The following is a 25,268-nucleotide window of genomic DNA, read 5'->3' as shown; positions in this document are numbered from 1 at the left end:
TGGCCGCTGCTGCTGCTGCTGCTCTGGTTATCCCTGCCAGTCAGCCTTCCGGATTTGGGAGCGTACATTTGGACCACATGGAGAGGAGAACTCCAAAAGAAAGCAGGCCTTTAAAACAGCAGAGTTTCAACAGAGTTCTGAACTAGCTCTGTATTGTTCTGTGAACCTCTAAAAAAATGTTAATTTTTCTTGTGCACCTTACAATTTCATTGAGTGAAAAAATCTATTACATTTTTGTGCATTTTTACTACTTACCTATCTAATGTTACCCTAAGTGCTTTCCCACTGGTTTAAACATCCCTGTGCAGCTCAGTAGTTTGTCACCACTAGACCCTGATTCCTGTATAGAGCGGAAAAGAAAAAATAACCCCCAACTCTTGAGAAAAGCAGTGAATAAAACTGGCAAAAGAGAAAACCCTCCACATTTCAGCCACTTAATTCTGCCTGATTAATCTTCCTTGCTTAATCTTGTTGTGCTTTAATTTAATGGTGATTTAATAGCTTCCTGTTTGATCCACTGTGGCACTGGTATTCAGAATCTCACTGCTACCGAGTGTACGGTGGGAGCAAGTTGGCATTTCAATAGCTTTTCCCTGCTTTCAGCCCCTCCTTCCTCCTGGCTCCAGAAGAGCTGAAAATGCAGCCAGCTCTTTTCCCGTTCCCTAGCCTGCCAGCTCAGCTGCATTGGCTCACACACAGGCAGGGAAGTGCCGGATCAGGAGGAGCAGCTCGGTGGCGATGGCAGTGTGGCACCAGCCACCGGACTCTGGGCAGGGGGTGATGTTCAGGGGGGATGAGAGAGTGCATATTTCCCCTCCCTTTCCTCTCTTGCCTTCACAGCTTTTTTGTGATTAAGCCCATTTGCTCTCACCTTCCTGCAGCACAAAGTTAAGTGTGTATAGCTCTTCAGGCACAAGTTGACATGACTTTGGCTGTCTCCTGACCTCAACAGGAGCCCTTGCAACAGCCGTGGGACTGCAGCATGGGGCAGTCAGTGGGACAGAGAGGGGATAAGGCAGAGTGAGAGCAACACCTTTTGCAATAGGCAGTTTCTACTGACATTTGAGATAACAGGCCAGGTTGCAAGGCTTCCTGGATAAGAGGGGGATTTGGTGCATGCAGTTCAACACCCAGTCTGTTAGAAATTTGGATCAGATGCAACAGCCAAGCTGTGCATATGCAGCTTTCTGCATGCTCTCAGGTTACAGTGCCTACCTGTCCTCTCCACTAGATAGATTCTGCCTGGCAGTGGCACAAAGCTGGAAAGGGCTGCTGAGTGCGTTTTTTCAGCTTTCTTTAACTGTATTTTTCCTTTTTATTATGTAATACATAGTCCTATACATATAAAGCTGAGTCCAGGTGACAGTCCAAGAAAAAATGTAATGCACAGAGATCTTTATCATGTGAAAATAGGTATCCTGCAGTTATGATTTCATGTTTTATTTCCAGGTAACATTGCTTGTGAACAGTACATGTACCCAAATTTAGGGAGCCAAAATAATTTCTGATGGCCTTAGGTACTTTTGCCATTCTGTACTGGCCTAAGTATTTTACCTTTTATTCCAGTTTCCCACAAGCTGACAAGAGAAAAGCAGGTTGTGTCCTAAAATGGACATAAGCAGAAGTCTCTGATGTTCCAGAGGAGTCTCCAGCAGTCTCCGCTCTGTAAACCATATGCTTTGATACAGATAAGCCATAATATGGAGAAGTTTTGCATTAGCAGTCCCTTTGAAAGTTGTTTACTCTGGTCATGGATTGAAACAATGATTTGAATCAGTTCAATGTTTCAGACAAGTGCCGCAATACAACCTTATAAGGGTATCTTGTTTCTACAGAAATTGAGGGAATGTGAAATTCAAATAAGAAGTCAACTCTACTTTCATAAAACAGTATTATCTGCTGTATCTTTGAAGGACTCAGAGCAGGATTTTTTTAAATTACTGAAGGTTTTCTGTGGCCCTCATGAGATTTAGGAAAGTCCCTGTGGTCACATACCTAGTTTAGGGCATAGGAAGTGAAGGTGTAACAGTGTGTTTGGCAAATTCAGCGTCCTGGTAATTCCTGCAGCTTTTGCTGGCTCAGAATTAGATGTTGCAACCAGTCATTGTCACTGTAACTTTCTTGGTTACTACTGACATTTGAAAAAAATGGTCGGGTGGAGCGCTTTAGTGTTTGACTTCAGACAAATATTCTGGTCTTGTATTTAATGTAAGAGATGTTAAAGAGGAAAATTTTGTTGCATCAGAAAAACACAATAGTTAAAAGGAGTGGATTGCTCGTGTAGGCTTCACATTCTGATCGGCAGTTTCACCTGCTCCTGACCTTGGGATCTAAGCACTCAGTAGCAAGTTATAACAGCCCCGCAAGGGAAGGTCCTTGGAACTCTTTCTTATGATCCTCTGGACTTGAAGTGCCCCCTGCTGGCATACAAAATTAGGTCAGCTTTGGTTTGGAGCTGCTTTCTTCGGGCATTGAGTTCAAAAACCTGTGAAAAAAGCTTCTAGTGTTTTGAAATATTGATATTGGGCTATTTGTCTGGTTGGGGGAGGATAAGAGGGTTAAGGCTAGAACTTGAATTAAAAACCGTCATCATAAAGACTGGAAATATAATATAAATGTGAGACCATTTTTCCAGTGTAACCACCCAGACTAGGGGTGAAAAGGAAGGAAATACAGAAGAGATTATATTAAATGGAGTCACCCAAAGATGCTTAATTATTGGTCTGTGTAACACAGGCATTTTAATTCATGCTAATGCTGCACATAAATGACTTAGCAGCCTAAAATGTCAACAAAATAGCACACTGAAGAAGCTGTACACAACTGGTGCATAGAATATATACACAGTTGCGAAATGGTATCTTCACTCTCCCAGGCTAAAAAATGTTTATCTGGCTATTGAACTAAGGTTTTCTTCTAGACAAAAACATCCACATCAATGAATGCTCAGTTTTATGGTCGTCTGAACCTTACTGCAGGGTACAATTTCATTTGAAACAGAGGAAAAAAAAGCCCCGCCATGTTAAAAAATAAATAATATCTTTGATTTTTCAATTGGGTGCCTCAGGAGGAAAATGAAGGGAGTCCATCTTACTCAAGCAATAGCCAAACAGCTTGTCCTGATGTAGGGAAGGGACTGACTTCCCCCATGATTAGCTGATGTTTACAAGTTGGGACCAAGTTCAAACCTCCACCCTTTTATTATAAGAATAGCAAGGTAACTTTTTGGGTCATTTGGTTTTTTTGCTGCACTGTTTAAGGTGACCTAGTCTATGCAGAAGCAAACACATGCACTGCTTTCAGATACAGTAGCAGTTGATCCACCTCAGAGCACTCGAAAAGAAGTGTAAACCAGTCGAAAAAACAGCAACATTCAAACTGAATAACATTTGAGTCAGTGCTGTGAGTGGGAAATCACAGTCTGATACCAGTTTGTTCTCTCTCTTGCCATCTGACGGCCTCAGTTTTTGTTGTTGTTCAGATTAAAAATCAATGTGAACCAAAATCCTTATGTGGGGACCCAGACTTGTGATGTGAAGATGTTCTTATGAGACTGACACACCAAAATTCAGATGTACATTTGACAAACTATATTTGCTGAAGGGGCCTGTTTTGTCTATGTGTATCTGTCTTGGGGTTTTAAAGGCAGTTGACAGAACAGAGAAGTTATTTAGAGTAGCATTATGTCCTTCAGAATGAGGAGTCTCTTTCAGTGACCCCTGTTTCCACTGCAGCAGTTGGGAGTCCAGGCTACTGTGCCCTTAGTGCGATGCCCTGTGTAGAATATGTCACGGAGAAAGTCTAAAGATCTTCTAAGTGGGCGCCTTCTGGGTTGCTGTCAGACTTAATATGTTCACAGTACTGAGGGCAGTGATGTGGAACAAGCTGGGCACTTAAATTCACGGGGTGGAAAGGTTGCTGGAAAGGTTGCACTAAAAAATTCGCCCTTTTACTGACCTTGTCAACTTCTTGTAGGCGTAAGCTTTCTAACGTCTCTGAAAGATTGATCCCACTTACCCCAGTGTTACTGTATGTACTGTAGGTTGAGTAAACAACTCTAAAGTTTAGCATGCTTGTTCTTGATTTTAATTTCATAATAAAGCCCAGCTATTATTAAAGTGTTTTGTGGAGAAAAAATGCAGAGCCAACTCGATGTACATAAAATTATGGGTCCTGAGTTCAGCAACACCACGCAGTGATGAGATCTTACTGTCCTGCCAGAGGGCTTCAGGAGCCCACCCACTCAGTGCTCAATAGTAATTGCAAAATTGAACAGGATGGAACAGTTACTATTAAATGAGTAGAGAACATTGGGTAAATCCTTTCCTTGGATAGATCCAGACTTTGTGGAACTGGAAGAAAACAAAAAAAAAGCAATCAAAAGTATAACATGGCTCTGTATGTTGGAAAGGCTAATGAAGACAGGCAACTTGAGTTTGTGGGGCTATCCATCAAGTCAGGCACAGCAGAGACAGTAAGCTGTTGGTTGCTGGAACATATCAGTGGGCATGAAGTTTTATATATTTTAAAGACTGATTCTTCTTGGGAAACACTTAAATCTCAGCTAAAACTCTGTGTCTCGTTATGTTTTCTGAATGTCTCCGCTGATTTTTTTTTTAAATTGTTGGCATTCATTTGCATTTACCAGAAAGCATCAGTATACTTTGCTGTAACCTATAACTCCTGGGATCACCACTCAGCAATGGCACAACAAAAGTCTGTCAGATTATCTGAGCTTAGTCCCACATGCCCAGTAGTGCTCCATTAAAGTCAGTGACAAAATTCTTGCTTGCTACAAAGAAAAAGGTGAGGTAAGACCAAAATATACCCCTTCTCTTTGGGAATAAACTGGAATTAGGTACGGCTTAATTAGGAACTAGGAAAACTAGAAATTAAGTGGCAGTTTAGGATACAATGCTATGGCTTCAGATGAAAAGCAAGCAAACCAGTCAAACTTTACCTGCAAGTTATATTTCTTAATGGCTCACACAGTGTTTTTAGTCTACATAAATGAAGGAAAATTATGTGGGGGAAATGAGCCAAATATATACTTTCCTTTTTTAGAGTGTTGGTTTTGAAGAGAAACTGAGTATATTGCCTTCTGTTTGTATCAGCAAGGTTACTTATTAACAGTTTGTTTTAAAAATGTCAATTTAGCATTATCGAATAGCTTTGTTCTCCTGTGGGTGAAGATGATGGTGATGGGAGGTGAAAATTGTTGATATTTTGAACTCACACGAATCTGGTTTGTTTGAATAGGTACATGAAAAGTTTGTTTAAAGAATATGTAGCTCACTAAGAATATCAGCATTAATTATACTAGTAGCCTTTATGTGTTAGAATATGCACTGGGGTCTCTAACCTCCTCCTCCTCCTTCTCACAGCAGGGTGCCTTCATTAGCTATGTAATCCCAAACTTTCCCATCTTAATTAATAGTCTGGTCTTTATCCCTGACTATTGCCGTGCCCGTTGTTGTAACTTTGTTTTAACGTGATGATGGGAAGTGTTGGGTAATTGCTTGTATTCAGAGATCTCTTTGTTGCCTCATGGGTGTGTGTACGTATGCAATCAGTGCCTTGACATGCTGACGGAGCAGTGGTATGAAGTCTAAAGACAGCTTTTGTTTTGCCTTGGATGTCATATTCAGGAAGCTTAAGGGGGTATTTTGCTTCCCTTTGACTATCACTTCTAATCACCCCAGTCGTCCTGACCTCCAGTAATGTAGAGTTTGGAGGGCTGGCCAGACAGAGGGATTCTTCACTAGCCACTGGAACTGTGCAAACAATTTTCTCCTCTTCTTTCAGTGGCGAAAGTGGTGCTGGTAAGACAGAAAGCACTAAGCTAATTCTCAAATTCTTGTCTGCAATGAGCCAACATTCGCTGGAGCTGTCCTGCAGAGAGAAGACATCCTGTGTGGAGCAAGCTATTCTTGAGAGCAGGTACTAGATCTTTCAATACACAGGTATTTTTGCCAGAAGACCGAAGCCTTGACATTGAAATAAGAGCTTGCAGTGTAATTAAATATGTGTGTCTGTTTATTGAACAATAAAATTAATATTGGAGATGGGGAAATACTCCACATAGTTGTGAGCACAGTGGTGTATCTTAATAAAACAAAAATATGCAGAATTTTGAAAGTAATGAAGCTTTAATTATGGCTTTCATTTTTGTTTGGGGCTGAATTGAGATAATCAGAATAAAGGAAATGGGTGATGGGAGGGAGAAACCATTGATTCAGTTTGTGTAGCCTGAGGATAGGGTAGAACAAGATACAACATGGTGAGTATAAAGTCCTCAAGTGGTAATAGCATGCTGAGGAAAGGGAGGGCAAGGAGAACTGATAAGACAAATGAGTAAATGCATCAGATAAATTGGACACAATCTCCAAAAGCAAAAAAATATTCTCTGTGTTCACATGAAATAATACATGATTCCAAAGTATTAAAAACAAGACAATTTAAGATGCTGTTACTTTTGTTTATCTTCCTTCATCTCTGTTATACATGCTGTATCTTGATGTAGTTATTTTTTTTTTAATTGCCTTAGGACAAGGACTATTTCCTTTCTAGCAGTTTGCATGTGCTGAGATTTCTTATTTCCATCTTTTGAGCAATTACAAGAGAAGTAGCAAGTAGCAGTTACTACTCTGCAGTTGCAGAGTAGTTTGGTACGATTAATCTTCCTGTTGCGTGAATACTTGCATCTTTTGGTAGGAATTGAGATGCCCATAGCCAAAGAATGGAGGGTACTGCTGAGGATGTAGGCTGCGGCTGAGAAGAGTGTCAGAAGGGAGTTTGTCAGTGTTGTTCCTTTCACCAGTCCCATGTGAAACTATTGGCATGCTGGTCATGTGTTAACACTTGTCATTCTCTGTTTTCACAGTCCAATTATGGAAGCTTTTGGCAATGCGAAGACTGTTTACAACAACAACTCAAGTCGCTTTGGGAAGTTTATTCAGCTGAACATCTGTCAGAAAGGAAACATTCAGGGAGGAAGAATTATAGATTGTATCCTCATTTGGTGCTTCGACTCCTGTTTGCAGGCAGCTCCTATATACCTCCTTGGTGGAGGACTGAGAGAACTGGCTTGCCTTTGTCTGTCCTTTCACCTCATCATGGTTAAATTGAGCTGGTGTTAGTGGGAAAGAGAAGCAGCAACACCAAATTCACACATGCACACATGCATTTGTGGCAGTGTGGGGTGTATATACTCTTGGAGGACCAGCATTATGTGTTGCTGCTGCCAGCATGGCGTGGCTCATATGCCTGTTCCTACACAGCGATCTAAAACAGCCTGAATTCTTGGGGATAAACTCAGGCGTCAGCCATTTTCCAAATGTATTATATCCAAAGATAAGCTGCTTACTTCTCTGGAGAAGTACTGGAAAGAGCAGAGCTGCTGAATTTCTACAGCATGAGTCTGGGTGGGTTAAATCCTCAGATTTGCCCTGCATTTGGCAAAATCGGACTATGAGTGGCTACACCAGAGTACCAGAGGTGTGGGGATGAGGAATATTCCAAGGGGATCTTGCCTGCTGTTTTAAACAACTGCTTTTGCATTAGGACAAATTTAAAGTTGTTTGGGGAAAAGAAAAAGCAAAGGAAGCAGATGTCATTCAAGATGCAGAATGTCACAAGTCCAGTTTTGATGGAATGGAAGAGAAGAAGGTGTTAATACATTGATATTAGAACTGCTAATATTATTATCATTGCTACTTTATTTATCTTGTTGTAGGCATGTTGTATGAAACATATTTAGCATGTTGTAAGAAAAGAATATGATGCTCTTCCTATTGTCTCAAATAATAGAAAGAAGATTATAAATGGCTTCTACATTAATTGCTTTTTACTTTATTCCTTGACTAGAGCTTTTCTTCCTGGCTCTAGATTTATTGGAAAAAGTAAGTTGATGTTTGCTTTTGCTTGGTTAATTGTGTTTGATTTAATTTTCTGAAACTGTGGTTAAAAAATTTATCCTTAAAAATGATCACTGTTTTTTACTTTGACAGAATCGTGTAGTAAGACAAAACCCTGGGGAAAGAAATTATCATATATTCTATGCTCTGCTGGCAGGGATAGAAGAGAGAGAGAAAGGTGAGTGGCAAAACACAAGTCACACAACTGTAGTGGCTTTCACTGAGCAGTCAGCTGTGGTGACAGCAGTGGAGAATTTAACTGCAGAAACCCACTAACCCAAGCAGAGAAATAGGTTATGTTTTCAGCTGGGATTCAGTGAGTGTGAATTTGAGCTCAACTTAATAAAGCAACCTGCTTGGTTGAAGAATGTCACTGAGCTGCTGTTGGTTTTTCTCCCAGCTTCTGCTGTAGTCTTGGGAAAATTACTTGGGGACAAACATGCCTCATTCTGTTCAAACTGAATATTTTCACTGGTAGTAAATAATTCCACAGCAACAAAGATAAATAATTCTCGTTCTTCTAATCCTCTCTCATAAAGAATAAATCCACTGAACAAAAGAAATTACATTTGTGTATGTGCAAAATTGCCGAAAGCTGTCCCAGCATCTCCCCTTACGCCTACTGTCTTTGCATGCTAAAAAGTTAACTGCATTATGCAGCTAAATAAAACAAAACCCAGGAAAATAGCCCCCCATCATATTTTAATATAAAACTTTGTCTTGTGCATCATCATCATTTCTGAGCACATGAATTGTGAACTGTTTAACTCTGACTTAGTAATTTGTGGAGTACTTTTGTTTTGGCATTTCTTTTCCTTCACTTTCTTTTCTCTCCTCATTAGATGCTTTTTACTTATCTGTACCGGAGAACTACCACTACCTGAATCAGTCTGGATGTATAGCGGATAAGACAATCAGCGACAAAGATTCTTTCAAGGAAGTCATTGTGAGTTGTTTCCCTAGTTCTTTTGCTTATTAACACTGGAAGTTCAAGGTGCCTGGGGCCCATTGACAGAGAATAGGACAAAGCCTTTTTGTGCTTTAGGCACTAGTCTTACAGGGACTTGTATTTTCTCAAAATGCTTCACTGTCCTTTTGAACATGCCTTTACCTTCCCTCTAGTATTTCATTTTTACTGTCATTTCAACGTGTGCTGTAATTTAGCGAAATTACTACATTTTGAAATTAAAAGTATATCTCTTGGGAAGTCACTAAGGCTTTTATATGCCTTTGCCCTTCCCTATATTGTTTTCTATTACAGATAGATAGATAGATAGATAGATAGAGATATATTTCACTGGTTTTCAATCCTAAAGCTTTGCCCAAATCATGTAGCATCTATTGGGTGGAGTCTACAGTGCAGTGCGACACACAGGGAGTGAAGCACCTGTGACTCTTTAAGTTGTAGCTGCGAAATACAGTTGTATGGAGTGACTTACACAATAGAATTGAGGAAAACATAAACACAGGTTAGCGACCGGGTCCTGATGGAATCTCTAGGAATGTCTTTATATCTTATACCCACAGCAATTAGTCTGTACTGACCATGCTAATTGCATACTGTAGCACCAAGGTGATGCACATTAGATTTTAAAAATCAGACAAAACATTTGATTTTATGCCCTTCACCAAACTGTTAGCCGTGTTAATCTCTTTGCCAAATTGACAAATTAAGGTGTAGTGGATGCAGCAGGTTTTTTTAGTGTAAAAAGCCGTCATCTTGTATGGCGGAAGGGTGTGTTGGAAAAGTTGGTAACTTATTTATATTGTTGTCACGTGCTGAACTAGATTAGCATGACATTTAATTTGTGCTAATCATCCCAGGGCAGGCAGAGCATGAAATCAGTTGGGCAGGTGATGTTTGCCTGCTGCCTGCAGCGTGGGCAGGCTGGGAGCAGGGGCTGAGGCTGCCAGGCTGCATTCCCAGAACAGGAGGCGGGCAGAAACCCCCACAGTTCACCCTCACCTGTCTTTTCCTATTATAGTCATCTCCTTTGCCTATTTTTATTGTGGTTTCAGTCATGAAAATGTTACTTAAGTGAAACTTTTTTGTAGGAGACAGGGACGAGCTGCATGGTGACTGCAGAGATGAACTCCTAGTGCTGCTACCTTTCTGTTGTGAAAGGTCTTCTTTACAAAATAAACCTTCAACCATTATCACTACCCTGCTTTGAATTGTGTCATGAGTCTGAGGCTTTTCCATTTGTAATGGATGATTTATGGAAGATAAAATGTGTCATGTGTCATCTGTCAGACACCTGCAGTGACTATAACATGTCTGACTAGGCGAGTATAAAACTGATCTGGTCTCAGACAGGCTTGTATTAGACCCAAGTTTGGGAAATTCTGGTCATTTCAAGCGGCATACAATTACATACCCCATCTGTGTCAAAGAAAGCATGTGTTCCTCTTTTTTTAGTATTTCCTCTAATATTTTCCAATTTGCTCATTTATGTAGTTGAGCCTTGATCATTGCCATATTGTTTATTCATAAATTCGACACTTTTTATATAGATTCCTTTCTTGCTCAGTTTTACTGGGAGTTCTCAGACCACATTGGTAAAATGCGTGTTTGGGCACACACATGAGCAAATCTTACATGTTGCTGTGTTTCCTCCCCTATGCCTTGCTACCTACAAGGCTAATTGGCAAAATTTGGTAAAAACACACAAGAGGTAATCAATTAATAATTCAAATTAAAGTAATTGTGTCTGATGCACAACTCAGTAGGTCATTCCAATATTTAAACAACTTTAATGATGAATTTCAAAGCACATTACAATGTCATTACAGCATCAAAATGAGATTTCTTAAAAGCAGAGATACTTACATATTTCAAGATGTTCCAGTGTACCTTACAGTGTATTCAGTTTGGGATGAAGCCAAAGGAATGGACTCTAGCCAGCCCTCTGTTAGTCCTAACTTGCTTTTCTAAGGCCTCCCATTTTTGAGTCTGTGTGCATGTTATTAAAGAAGCTCACATGTCATTCCAGACTGCAATGGAAGTGATGCAATTCAGCAAGGAGGAGGTACGAGAAGTTTTGAGGCTGTTGGCTGGCATTTTGCATCTAGGAAATGTTGAGTTCATCACTGCTGGTGGGGCACAGGTGTCCTTTAAAACAGGTGAGAAGGCTGTGCATCCAAATGTAAGTGTTTCTTGAGGCTATGAAAGTCGTAGTCGTTGCTATTGTATCTGAACCTAACAAGGACAAGCAGTGAAAGGATCTTACTGCTTTTCCTCATCTTTAAATGTTGATTAAAATGTTATATGTTATTTTTGAGGGGTGGGGTTTGACAAATAAGGAAAGTTAGTCTGCTGCTGGATGCTAGATCTTAGTTATGGAAGAGCTTGGGCACATATTTATTCCATTAATAGTAATGAAATTCCATTTGAATCTAATTCCTTCTTGAAATATTCTCAAGTTGATAAAACATATGTGTTCAAATACATTTCCTTAACAAGATCTCCACCAAAGGTATCTTTTGTTAGAGCTTTCAATACTTCAGTTACAAATTCGAAAGTATGTGCTGGTGTGTCTAAAGAATGAGCTGTGAGCATTTTAAACGTTTGTTCAAATATGGCAATAGAGAGTAGCATTACATACTGCTTATATACCATGTTATAGCAAAATTGAAAACTAAAGTATGCATGTAAGAAAAAAATTGCATTGGTTTATCCTCATCATCCTGAAGGAAGCTGAAAAGCAGTCATGTGGAAAAAGAGTCAATTACTGTTTGTTAGTGTAAGCACTAAATTGTCTGAATCCTTTAGGTGTAACATTAAGAGGTAAATAAATATTTGTGGCTTACTTGTGGTGAATTTCTACTGTTAACTCCCTTCAGTCGTACATATTTATGCCTTTTCATGAGCAGCAAAACAATATCCTAGAGTTTCTAGTTGTGCTTTTGTCTCTAATCCCTGTCATTTTGGAAGCATCTTAAATGGTGGCAGTAGTAGTAGTAGTAGTAATAATAATAATAGTAAAAAAGCAAATTGGTTTCATAACCTTATACATTTAAGGACATATTTGTCTTTGTCTTTCTCTTTTGGCAGCTCTGGGTAGATCTGCTGAATTACTAGGGTTGGACTCCACACAGCTAACTGAAGCATTGACACAGAGGTCAATGATACTCAGGGGAGAAGAAATCCTAACACCTCTTAGTATACAGCAGGTAAAGGCATCTCAGTTTTGACATGTTTTTAGGGTCTGTGAAAGGTATGTATCAATCTTCAAGTCCAGAGAAATCACTAGACACTGAGAAACAGGAGCTTAGCTCATGCATCAGAGTTGTAATCAAAAGTACTACATAGATTTTTGGGGGGAAAGGTGTCATCTCTATAGATTCCATCCTATCATTCAGACCAGGACTGGGAGCTTGGCTCTTGTTATCCTTATTAAGCCTGATTGCATACCATTTTTTTTTCAAATTCTAATCATGTAGGCTGATATTTTTCACTATCAATACTTGGGTAAGGTGGGTGTTTTTGAAATTTTCTGGAGACATATTTTTATCATTTACAAGAATGGGATTAGAAATAGGTATGCATAACATTATGCTTAACTGTAGAAAAGGGTGAATTAAGGTATTATTTCCTACCCTTCTTTTTTCTTCCTCGACACCTTCAGTTTATAATTTTCTACTTTTTGAATGCTTTAGCCTTGAGATGTAATTTTAAAGACACATAGGTATACATCTGTTTTAACTTAAACTATTAAACTCAAACCATGATGCCTTGTAAGTATTAATGCAGTTGCTGTCGAGCTGCATAGGAATACAAATCTGCTTGCATCATACATTGCTTTATGGTGTGCTAAGGACACACAGGGGTCACAGAGGTGACTGATGTGTTGTGTATTCCTTTTTTAACACAGGCAATAGACATCAGAGATTCTATGGCTATGGCACTTTATTCTCAGTGTTTTGCTTGGGTCATTAAGAAAATCAATAGCAGAATCAAGAGCAAGGAAGACTTCAAGTCTATTGGAATTTTGGACATATTTGGATTTGAAAATTTTGAGGTAGGTTTCAGAAGATTGTTTAAGTGGATTGTTTGATATTTATGCTTTATTGTTGTACATATCTTTGTCCTCTTCTCTGGAACTTGATTATTAAACATGTCATGACTTAAACCAGTCCCTTGTTTGCAAAGTAAAATACATACAAAAATGTATACATTTTTGAAAATATCTTGTCTCTTTAGGTAAACCGTTTTGAGCAGTTCAATATTAACTATGCAAATGAGAAGCTTCAGGAGTATTTCAACAAGCACATCTTTTCCTTGGAGCAACTGGAATACAGCAGGTAAGAGACAGGGAAGAAATTTGAAAGAATTTTGGTTATCAGTATTCACTTGAAATCTGGATTTGCAGCTCCCTTAGCTTCCTTTGAAAATCTCTGTCTGGAGCTGTGTATTTTTTAAAAGCAAGCTGATTTTGCTTTAATTTGCAAGATAAATACACCAGGTCCTCCTATTTTTATAATTAAAATGATTTCATCATATTTGTCAATAAAAAGGCCCTCTTTATTTTCCTTAGGGAAGGACTAATTTGGGAGGATATTGACTGGACAGACAATGGCGAGTGCTTGGATCTTATTGAAAAGGTAATAATTTGATGTTACCTATTGTTAGTTTTTGTTCTGAGATAATCTGTCCTTAAAACACTTGCCAACACAAAGAACAAGTGAAGAGAATGGTGCATCTTGCATGTTTAAATAGCAAACTTTTAAACAGATCATTTTCAAGTATGGCTGTATTACAGATTATATTGTAAGCTCACTATATGTGTTTTTGCAACTTTTCTCAGTGTGTGATTATATACAAAAGCAATATTTGCACATGATTAAAAAGAATCATTTGATCCATGTTCACTTCTGCCACCAATACAGGTGAGCTGCATGAGTTTATCTCTGTAGCAGGGTGTGTGGCTGCAAGAGTTCAGATGGCCACAGACACGAATGGCAGTAGGCAGGGGATCCAGCTGGCAGGAGGTGACTGCGGTCAGGGCGATGTGGTTTGTCAGGAGCTGCTCTGGGCCCATGGGAAGTGGCTTATTAAAATGTACTCCTGGAGATCCATGTTTTTCTGAGAGGCTGTATCAACCTGAAGCTTGCTGGACACATTAATTAACTGCAGGGTATCTTGCTTTGTTTACCACCCCTTCTAATATGAGAAGTAGGGAACATCAAAGGAAATGACACAGAGGCATATGCAAAGCAAAGGGAGGTGGTGTTTCACACAGCATGTAGTTAAACTGTATATCTTTTCCTCTACCCTTGGGCACTGTGGGTGCTAAATGTTTGCATCGGTTCAACAACTAAGTAGATAATTTAATGGAAGAAAACTTTTTGAAAGGCTTCTTTACTCAGACTCCTGATCACTGGAAATCTTGGAGGCTGGAGATATACTCTGGGGCAATGTCATTGTATGCATCTAAAAACTACTTACATCAAGAGAACTGTTGATTCTTCCAGTAGGTTCTTTTTCTTTATGTTGCCCATGGATCATATGCTCTATATTTCAAAAGCACTGTTGCCAGAAAAATAGGATTGCAGTCATCTACGAGAGTGGGGTTTCAGTTGTGTATGGGTGTTTTTACACCTCTCTGCACACAGCAACTTCAAGCACCTTGTGATTTTTCCAAACTGGGGACAACATCTGTATCCATCTGTGCACTAATTCATTTTCTGCATCTTCTTGCTGTTCTAGAAACTGGGACTACTGGCACTTATCAATGAGGAGAGCCATTTTCCTCAAGCTACTGACTCCACCTTACTGGAGAAGTTGAATGCCCAGCATGCTGTATGTGATGTTTCACTGATGTTTTCTCTGCAAATTATGGAGGATCTCTTTGCTTCTGTAGAAATTCATGGTTCAAATATATGTGTGCATAGTTTTAGAGGCTTTTTTGTATGTAATTCTCCTTCCATGGCAATCCATATAATTTGCTGTCAAGACTCAGTTCCCTGAAGTTACCTGAAGAACATGTCCTTGTTACTGTGCAGTTAAAGGTTTCTGTCATGGTAAATAAGTCAAATTCTACTCTTAATTGGAGCTCTGTCAATCTGCGGTAGCTCAGACTATATGGATCTCCAATTTCCCTTGTTTTAATAAGGCATTCACCTTGATGTCATTTACTGAAAGATTGCTGTTTCCTCTGTGCAGATTAGTGTTGCCTTTATTTGTGATCCTAGAATTATTTCTGAGAATTTCTGGGATGCAGGCATATCCACCAGTTTTCATAACTGCCAGTTTAAGACATAGTCTTCTCTTTCAAAGTACCTTTAATAGGTGGTTCTGCCAGATGGGTTCAGGTTCAGTATAATGCCGTCTTATATACTATAAATCTGTTATTGCTGCACTTGAAGCAACCCAGACTAACAAATCCTATTATCATTATAAGTTGCTTGTTTGCTTTTGGAGCACTAATCTTCTGGGGAGTTTACTGGAAGACAATGGTTTGTTTAGTACGGGTTGAGAGGATAATGTATCATTCCATTCCCTGACACCCTCCCCAAATATTTTTCTCTTTTTCTCCCCCTCCATTTAGAACAATCCTTTTTATGTAAAACCGAGAGTTGCCGTTCACAACTTTGGAGTGAAACACTACGCTGGGGAGGTAATTTCTTTATTTGCTGAAATTATTCCAAGCAGAATTTTCATTAGCTTAATTTTACCCCGAGGCTGCTCAAAATTAACTGAAGCACTCTGTTCCCTCAGCACTTCTTGCAGTACTGCTCTTGTGAGAGGTGCCTGACTGTTTGGCTTGTTGTTTGAACCAGCTCTGTTTCCTTCTAGGTCCAGTATGATGTCAGGGGGATCTTGGAGAAGAACAGGGATACTTTCAGAGATGATCTCTTGAACTTGCTACGTGAAAGCAGGTACGTTTCTGTGATTTTTGTTAAGGACATGATATTAAGGGGTGTTATATTGGCTAATTCTGCCAGGATTTATAACCTAATTCTGCTCAAGTTTGAATATGTTAGATATTGCATAGCATCAGACCTTGACAGAGTTGAAATGAGCATAGAATGAAATAGAAATGAGCATATCATAGAAGTGATATGAGCATATTGTATTATATCATACAAATTAGCGTATCAGAGTTGCCTGTAAGCAGATCTGACTGTAATCAGTTCTCACAAAGTCAAGTTTACCTACACTGTAGAGTACCTTGTCACTGTTCAGTCCAGGGGTTCCTAGAGAACTCACTTGCTATTCTGTGATGAGTAAGGATACTGGAAGCTGGTGATGGTTTTTAACAGTTTCAGGGTGCCTCATAGGCAATGTGCATATGTGGTTTTTTATTTCACATACATCTGGCTTTGCTTGTATTTTGGGCATTCCCTAATTTGGGTGAACACTTGGTGTCGGAGACCTACCACAGTGCAAATTGCCATACAGTAATTGCTTCAAATGGAGAGTTACTATAAAGATTTATGTTGCTGGAAAGTTTGAGCGTGGATGACTTTGGTACCTGCGTGTCTCCTATCATTCTGTGTAAGGTCTTAGGGTCCTTGTACTCTATGAGCCGTAGTGGTACCATGTCCCTTTCTGTAGGTGTATGGTTGAGGCTCCAGGACATGCAGAGGAGTGGCAGAAGAGGAGGCAGCTGAGCCCAGGTGTTGCTGCCCTCATCTATCCCATTCAGTCGTCCTACCTTGCTGTGCCAAGTTGCTTGTTTGTAAATCCCTTAAGCCCTTCTGTGGAGGGGAAACTGTTAATAGGCATTTACCTCTCTATGTTGCTTGTTCTGGATTTATGACATATCTGATATAACATCTGTCAATATAAGTATGTAGGTAAAAGGAATAGATGAGTTAAAGCTGCTGGGCCTGGTTTTGCCTTTGCACCAACATCTGTGCAGAGTTCAAATTAAAATGTCAGTGTTTCTGTAGAAACAGTGAGAGGAGAGCACCCAACTGATAGAGCAGAAAACAGCAGGCACAGCTGGTATCTGAAAGTGAGGCTTATGTGGTTGGCTGTTTTGTGTTATGGCCCTAAACAAGCTGAAAGTCTTCTTTTTTAGTCTTTGTGCAGGTACAGTTCCGGTTACAGTCAGCTGGAGTTTCAGTTGAGTGAGTGGAGTAAAATGCAGTAAGGCCTCTAGGACTTCACACTTCAGTTCCCTAATGATGTGTTTGGAGTGAAGAAGAAAGAACCTCCTTGTTTTGCTTTTATTTTGTTATTTTTTGCATAAATTCTGCAAAAGAAAAATCTATTGTTTATTAAGGACTATGGAGAAAATCAATAAGTGTGGTTTTGATGGAGGAGCTACTTTCTAAGGGACAATGCTTTCTTTGCATTCTACAGTGATGAACCTCAATAGTCTCTTAAGATACACTTTAGAAATGTTCTTTTTCTTTCCCATTTCAGTCTTGATTTCATCTATGATCTGTTTGAACATGTTTCAAGTCGCAACAATCAAGACACTCTTAAATGTGGAAGCAAGCACCGAAAACCCACAGTCAGTCTCCAGTTCAAGGTTAGTTAATGTGTTGTCTCTGCTCTGTAGCTAATCAGTGATAGATAAACCCTGGTCAGTAAAGAATGGGTGCATATTGAAACAGAGAAAACTTACACATGAAAACATTGGTGTCTCTTCTATGAAAGTGCCCTTGCTAATCAACTGATTGGTTTCGAGTAGACACTAACCTTTGTATCACACCATCCACACAAAACTCCTGTTGCATTCCCCACTTGCTTACTCGTCCTTACTTTAAAGCTCATCTATGAAGTTGGTCTCTCCTGTCCTGGTTTTTCTTTATAATCTAAATCCAGCCACAAAATCGCACAAAGCCTTACAGCAACGTCTGTATACTAAGTAAACAAGTGCTGAATAAATGCCTCATTAAGGTGTTGCCTTGCCTTAACTTAAAGTTTGGAAGGCATTTTTGTTAAACACCTTTTTATGAGGCTTTATAGCCTCCCATCAAAAATGGCACCAAATTGAAATCTAGCATAAAGTCTATCTGCAAATTATTTAAAAGAGAAGGATTGGCACAAAACATCTTCTAAATTACATGAGTACAAGTCTGGATTAGTTTTCTTTCATTTTGTTTGAATTAATATACATTTGCACAGTTCATTCACTTTTTTTTTTTAAGAAAGAGCAGACTCAAACCCCTTAAGGGTAGATTTTATCCTAGTAGACTATTTCTAAGTGTTGGACAGAACAGCAAGACATGTATACTGGAGCACAGACAATGCCTTTTATTAAAAAGCCTAATGTTGTATTTTCTGGACAGCTTGTTCTGTGCTACCATAACTCATCTCAGACATTACCCACTCCTTATGGTGAGATGGTATTATTTGCTAGTTCTCTGGAATAGCAGAAGGTACTGTTTCCGCTTGGTCATTTGTATTACGTGCAAAGTAGACTTTTAAGATGTTACCTTACAGAAATTGACCGTATTTTTGCACCCACTTGGCAAGATAAAATAAAATTTAGTGTTCTTTCTGTTCTCTGTCAGGGCCCCTGGACAACATAAGGGTGATAAAACATGAAATCAAAACATAATTGCCTCTTATCTAAAGCTGTAGTAACTGACCATTAACCAGCTGGGCTGCTTTACAAGAGGTTGACCTTCACATCATACCTTCCCCAAAGAATTAGGTTGGGTGGTTTTTGCATGTTTTAAAGCCTTACAGGGATTAGTCCATTTTATTTCAACTGAAGATAAGAACTTCGCCTTCACAGTTTTATTCTCATGATAGGTTGGTTGACTCTTCTTTTCATTTGATGACCTGCCTAATGCAGGCCTTGGGGTGCACGCAGAATGGCTGAGTTTAGATACCATCTGTTTCAGCCTGTTGATTAGAGCAGGGCAAACTTCAAATTAGATTAGTCAGGTTGTCACCTGACAGTGATTTGGAGGTTTGCAGCACTGTGCAGAATCTGGTTGTCTGTACCACAAGTGAAGGTGAAAATAGTTGAAATCATTTTTGTTTAGACTGAGCAACTTTTCCAATCTCTGCAAGTCAGAGCCTGTTTTGAGAGAACTGGCTTAGTTGTCCATAGATGTAATGTTCACACAGATTAAATGCAGATTAAACCTTTACTTTTTAAAGCTGTAAATATTTTTCTTTACACAAAAATATTTGGGTTTGTCTGTTCTGGCTGTTTAATGTTTGCTGCCCTATTCCTGATCTGTAGACTGGCAAAGGCAAATGAAGCAAAGACCATAATTTATATTCCCAGTCATTTCACTGTTTGCTCCCTTTGCTCTGCACCAGCTCCTGTGCACAGCCTTAACTCTGCTTGTTGCCTTTATCACTGCATGTTTAATCATCAAGTAAGTCCTTGGTGTGCAGATTAAAGCAAGAATTTGTTATAACAGACTGACATTGGCAGTTTTGCTCCAAGACATATGGCAGGATGCACAGTGTTACTCCTTTAAAAGGTGGATTTTCTGTCTCCTAGGCAGCCCTCTCTGTATTCCCTCTGCTGCCTGGCACAAAGTACCACCTTTGAGGGTTGAAACATTGCCATTTGCTAATTTTCTGGACTCTTCAGAGCCTGGGTTCCTCTCCTGTACAGTCATTTGTATCTCTGCAAAGTAAATGCAAGACCTCAGTTTAAAATGGTTCATCATACTTAATGATACAGAATGAGGCAAGTTGTGGAGTAAGATATGGAATAATGGCTCAGGAGGGAAAGGGGGCGGATGTGTAATTAAAGTAATAATCATAAAAGGACTGAGGGATTTTTGTGATTTTTATCTCCAGGCTGAGGTTCAGACAACTGATAGTCTAATGTGTATGGAATCATTCAGAGTTCTAAAACTAGGAAAAATCCTGTTTTCTTCAGGGGAAATGGAAAGTGAGTGGGCATAGGGTAGTTGAAATGAAAAGAGGAAATCCAGTTTTTGTGGGTTTTTACCTTAAGCCCCTTCTCCTTCCTTTTGACTTGCCCATGTTTAGCAGTTTGGGAATGTTGATCCTAAGTCTTAAGCAGTCATTTGAAAGATCCCTGAAACAGCAAATTTCCAGTTTGGTGTTTCCTTACAGTTTTCTTCATGTGAATCATGTTCACTGTAAAACAGTTTTGATCAGAAGAGACAGTGGAAGAAATGAACATGTATGTATTGATCCCATATGTATGGAAGCAAGAGCTTACATGGTGCAGTAACTTCTGGTGTGTACCACTAGGTGTTGCAGTTAGATGCTGTCTGCAGTGCTGAGCTGCAAGAGCTCTTGTCCAGGGTATGTTGTTTGTACAAAAATCCAGCTTGTGAAGTGCTCTTCTTTCTACCTGTGTTTTAGGAATCACTTCATTCTTTAATGGCAACGCTGAGTTCTTCAAATCCATTCTTTGTTCGGTGCATCAAACCCAATGTGCAGAAGGTAAGATTTTAAATAGTTTCCTTCTTTTCTCTATGTCTCAGGCCTGATCTTTGTCTACCTGTCTGGTTATTTACCACTGTGTGAAGCGCAGAGTATCTATCATTCTTCACTGACTTTGTAGAAGACTCTGCCAGCGGAAGGCAGTGGGAAAGTCTTTTGATTTTTTAATAGTCCTTGCTCACAACTTTGGTAAATGAGTGGCTTTAAGGATGTTTATAAAAGGAAGGTAGAAAGCTGCACTGCTCATGTGACAAGTCTGTGAGAGCCTTTTTAGGAAGAAAATACCAAAACTACAAAGTTTGGTTTAAATCACTAGAGGCAGTGATTCATGTGCATATAGCAAAACCGGTGTGAATGACTGACTCTGTCATCAGACTCTTACTGTGTCAATTTATGAAGACACCCAGTCTGTACATGCTGGCTGTTTTGTTCTGTTACAGAATTTTGTTTTTAAAACAGGCCTGGAGACTAAGGCTTACAATATTGATTTGTCTTTTGGGTACAGATAATGAAAGACAATGTCAAGACTTTTCTAAATATGTTGGAGTGCTCTCTAGAAATGATGTGGTAATGATACAGCAGTTGTTGAAATTAATATTGTTAGCCTGGTTCTGATATCCTGGGGTTTTGCACATCCATTTTTGGCTTTATAGACTGTTATTCAACTATGGTCTGCTTATGTCAAAAATGCAACAGGCAGAGGTACTAGCGAATCTGATTTACAGTTTTCACATGGCAATTCATAAGTGACTTTGCTATAAATCCATATTTACTTGTTAAATTTTTCTGGGATGTCCGGTTAATCAGGATACTAACAAGTCAAACCTGCAGATTTCATTGCAGGTTTTTGTGTTACCTGGACAGTACATCCTTGACTTTACATGTTTTCAGTTGCTAACTCTACTTTTGCACTGCGACTCGTGATGTGTCAAATAACATGCAGATTTGGGGCACCTTAGCAAGAGGGAGCAGCCTGGAAACAAATAAGAACTGCTTTCTGCATGTTGAAGTGTTTGGTGCTGAGGTGTGCAGCCACCAGACAGCAATCCATGAACCCACATGGATAATGGCACCTGGGCCAATAGCTGGGGTTTGTGAGCTTATGTATGTAGCAAATCCCTGATTGTGTAAGGAGGGCAGTTTTGAAAAGCTTGTTTGCTTCTCTGCTCCTGTTTCTGCCTGGAAGCCACATGACCCTTATAAAGCCTGCCTTCTACCACTGGAGTGTAAGAAGAATTTTAGTAACTAACTCACACATTTTCCTTATTTGTCCTTTTGTACCTGAGTAAGGCTCATCGCAGTACCAAAGTCACAAGGATTTGCCATGATTGATGCAAGAAACAGGCATTTGTTGCATTTCCATGGCAAGGAAAACACTGAGTTCCCATTCCTATGTTCCTTGTTCTTCCAGTCTTTTCCCAGTAGAATGCTCCATTACTGACAAATTTGGCATCTGTTACTGTATCTGCGCATATATTTTACTACCATTAAAACAAAGTTCTCACAGAATTAGCAGCTGTGCAAGGAGAAGGAGCTTGAGAAAGCCTCAGTCTCAGGGAACCACATCTAATTGCAGGAGTGCATGCTGGAACAGATTGGGAGATTTCTGTACACAATCCCTTTAAATGTACGTATAAAGTCTCACTGAAATCTTACACAAAAATGATTGTCCTTGTTTTCCATTTGCTGTAATTTGATTGCAAATTTGACTTGATTCAATGGCTTTACCAAATAAGAAATCCTATTTGAAGAACAAGAGTCAGGTGTCACACGGTTTCTCTGTTGTAGCTGGTTCAGTAGAAGACTTGACAGAAAATGAGAAGGAAAGACATGCTTTCAGTGCTTGTCAATGGCATTCTTAAATCAGGGAAGTGTTATCAAAATGCATTTTTGGGATTCACTGTTGTAAGTTTTGCCAGCTGTACCCTGTTCTCTGTTCCCCACTCCATGTCATACAGACATAGTGATTTTAAGTGCCAATCTTGTGATGTTGTTGCTCCTTCTGCTGTGATGCAGGTACCTTTGCTGGATTCTGTAGATGCACATCACAATAAGGATTTTGTATTTTATCCTCTCATACAACATGTTGCTTCTTTTCGGTCAGACAAAGGAAAATAAGGTGACTCAGTTTGCACAGCTCTGAACCAGCACAGCTCAGACACATTAGCTGTGCGTGGACTACCAGGGATTACCATGTATGTGACTCACTGTGCAGGGTTGGTTAGAAACATAACTGCTTGAAACATTGAGATGAACCACTGAGGCAGAGAAACTGGGATCAAAAGAAAGTAAAGGTCTTCACTGAGCAGTTTCCTCTGTGTTTTCCATCTGCGGTGATGGTGATAGGGAATGATAAATGTCACTTGAAAAGTACTTAAACAGTGCTTGGCAAATACCAAGTTATGTGGAAGAAAGGGGTGTCTTACTTGCTTGTTGAAATACACTGCATTAAGGGAGAGCTGGACCAGAGAGATTCATCGAGGGGGGAGCTGAAGTTGTGTTACTGGGGGCAAAGCCTCTAAATCTACTCGTATCTCTCTGGACTGGGTACAAATAGGTGACAGATCTATTGGTGAGCATCCTCTGTAACTGGAGGGGAGGAGCTGGGGAGGCTCGAGACCTCTTTCACTCTGGAAGTATGTTTGAATTCTGTAGGTGAATGAGGTTGAGCAAATGGAAGTCAAATTCAAAAAAGCAGAATGTGCAGCAGACAGTACTTTCTCTTCTGTTATAGACATTAAAGTATATTCATTTTGGATAAGAGATGTGATAATTTACAGTAATTATTTGATTGTTGTAATTTTTCAAAAGTTTAATTTCAAATACGTTTCAGTGGCAAGCAAAAACAATTCAGCATATGCAGTAAATCACTGAACATTTACATATGAAAGCAGGATCTACACTCATTAGTGCAATTTCCTAAAGGGAGTGCAGAGTATGTGACCTTTTGTCACAAAACATTTCAGCGAGCAGGCCTCAGACAGAAGGACAGAGGACCCATTAATCTTTGGGAGACCCTCGAACAATCATGCTATCTGTTTTCACAACTTCCAATCTGTTCTGAACTAGCCATAACGTGGAAACTTTTCCACTTGGTATGCTTAATGAGTGTTTTTCTGCTAATGAAGGGTCTTTCTCCTCTCCCCTTATCTTCACTGCAGCTGGCAGAACTATGTTTCATTTCATCCTTTTGAACTTTGGCACATCTTTCTCTGTTTCTTGGTTTCATGTTTCTTTTCCTACCTCCTGTTCTATGCAATAATGATTCCCCTCTGCAGCCTTACCTTTTCTGGTTTTTGTCTCCTGGGTTTTTTTGGTGTACCTTAAATTAAAAAACAGACACCAACACCACCAAACAAAAACCAACCCACAAACAAACAAAAAACCCAACAAAAAAAAAGACTTTTTTAAAACAAGCTTCAACCATTGTTACAGCCATCAGCTGAATGTTTCTTCCAGCTTGCTGCTGTTAATGAAGTTACTAAGCCTTGGTGCCACTCAGAGACCGATAAAAGTAAACTTAAGGCTTGTACTTCCTATTCAAGCTGTTTCAGAGGCAGAAATTCTCCTGTTGCCCAGAAACAGCCAGCCTCAGGAAGCTTGGCTTAAGTGCTTTCTCAAGTTCCCTTTTCCATTTAGATTATTTCTTGAAAATATATTGGCATAAACACGAGTGGCATAATACTGGCATAAGTGTAGTGAGTGGCCCCCAGCTCCAGCATCTGCATGGCCTCATCTGTGCTGGTCTCTCGAAACTTCAGTTAGTACAGCTTGCTTTTGTAATTCCCTGTTCTTGAGACTTCCATGGGTTCAGGCTTGGCTGTTCTCTCATGCACGTAGATGGGTGTCTCCACTTCTCTTTGGTTACAGATCTAAATTGAGTTAGATAGACAAAATCCTAGCTTAATTAAAGTTCACATGAAATATTTGAAGTAGACAAGAATTTCACTTTTTAATTTTTATAGAAAACTTCTGCTGGTGTGTGCCACCAGGCAACGGGATTGCAGGGTCTCTGCTCATCTCCCTGTCTGCTCATTTGTGGTCTGTCTCATTCCTCTGTTGTAGTGATGGTCTTGTCACTGTCAAGATAAAAGCCACCTCGTCTCAGAGCTTGTGATCTCTGAAGGGGCAATTCTCTTTCTCTGCAGATTTTTATATTAATTTCTCTTTAATCTTAAAATTTAATTAGGTCAAGTAAAGGAAGGAGACAAAATTAAACCTGTATTGTAAACCTACTGCAGGGTAGGGGCTACAGGGAGCAACAGAAAAAATGAAACTCGTAATAACTTCACAGTTCAAAGGAAGACTGGTAGAAAAAAACATCTGTAATAAATTCTGTGAGGCCTACTGCTGCTTAGAATCCTATCATGCTCCATATTCAATCTGGGAAAATACTTATCAAGGCAATAAGATTGTTAGCATCACTTCTGGGGACAGAGCCATTTGAGGCATCAAGGTATGGCTATTGGCACCTGCAGTGTACTTTGAGGCATAGGTCATTAATGGCCATGAGACACCCTGGAATAGCAAGCAGCGTGTCCTGTATAAGACAAAATAAGATGCAAACCTATTTTGCTTGGCGCCTGAATTAAAGCTGTGCTCTTAAAATAGCTCTGAATCATTACAAATATGAGTATAGCATAATACCAGCCTAAACACCAGTTAGAAGTACAGCTCAGGAATGCAGTGCAAAGGAACAGTGATAGTACAGCTTGACCCCATCTGCGAGGGTGATTGCATGCAGGGTGTGGAGCGGGTACAAGTGCAGTGAACCAGTATGTGAACTAGTTGACAGGCTGGAATTGCAGTATTGTCATATTGAGACTTGACTGTATGAATTACTGAGTTTGTCTTGTAGGGAGATCTTAATTTTTTATTTTTTCAGAAATATGGACAAGGAAGAGTTCAAGTCTAATGGTGCTGCACTGAGAACAGCACTGACATATAACCTTGAAGACTCTGAGCTTCAAGGATATTCTACTATACCTGTAGTGCACAGGATTGCT

At 39.6% G+C, this 25,268-nt stretch overlaps 1 protein-coding gene across 1 annotated transcript in view; it reads left to right on the top strand.

Moving 5' to 3' along the window:
• The window catches only part of MYO10 (myosin X), a 161,569-nt gene that overhangs the window by 86,664 nt on the left and 49,637 nt on the right, over positions 1 to 25,268 (top strand). The window contains exons 5-19 of the mRNA XM_032712055.1: positions 5,806 to 5,940; positions 6,884 to 7,008; positions 7,888 to 7,901; positions 8,010 to 8,094; positions 8,759 to 8,862; positions 10,910 to 11,039; positions 11,971 to 12,089; positions 12,791 to 12,937; positions 13,120 to 13,220; positions 13,454 to 13,520; positions 14,626 to 14,718; positions 15,467 to 15,535; positions 15,715 to 15,797; positions 17,293 to 17,401; positions 20,182 to 20,262. Coding sequence (XP_032567946.1) covers positions 5,806 to 5,940; positions 6,884 to 7,008; positions 7,888 to 7,901; positions 8,010 to 8,094; positions 8,759 to 8,862; positions 10,910 to 11,039; positions 11,971 to 12,089; positions 12,791 to 12,937; positions 13,120 to 13,220; positions 13,454 to 13,520; positions 14,626 to 14,718; positions 15,467 to 15,535; positions 15,715 to 15,797; positions 17,293 to 17,401; positions 20,182 to 20,262 — 1,462 coding nt within the window. The remainder of the gene's footprint in view (positions 1 to 5,805; positions 5,941 to 6,883; positions 7,009 to 7,887; positions 7,902 to 8,009; positions 8,095 to 8,758; positions 8,863 to 10,909; positions 11,040 to 11,970; positions 12,090 to 12,790; positions 12,938 to 13,119; positions 13,221 to 13,453; positions 13,521 to 14,625; positions 14,719 to 15,466; positions 15,536 to 15,714; positions 15,798 to 17,292; positions 17,402 to 20,181; positions 20,263 to 25,268) is intronic.

The sequence above is a fragment of the Chiroxiphia lanceolata genome, chromosome 1 (assembly GCF_009829145.1).
Source record: "Chiroxiphia lanceolata isolate bChiLan1 chromosome 1, bChiLan1.pri, whole genome shotgun sequence".
Taxonomy (NCBI): Eukaryota; Metazoa; Chordata; class Aves; order Passeriformes; family Pipridae; genus Chiroxiphia; species Chiroxiphia lanceolata.
This window is presented reverse-complemented; position numbering and strand designations above follow the sequence as displayed.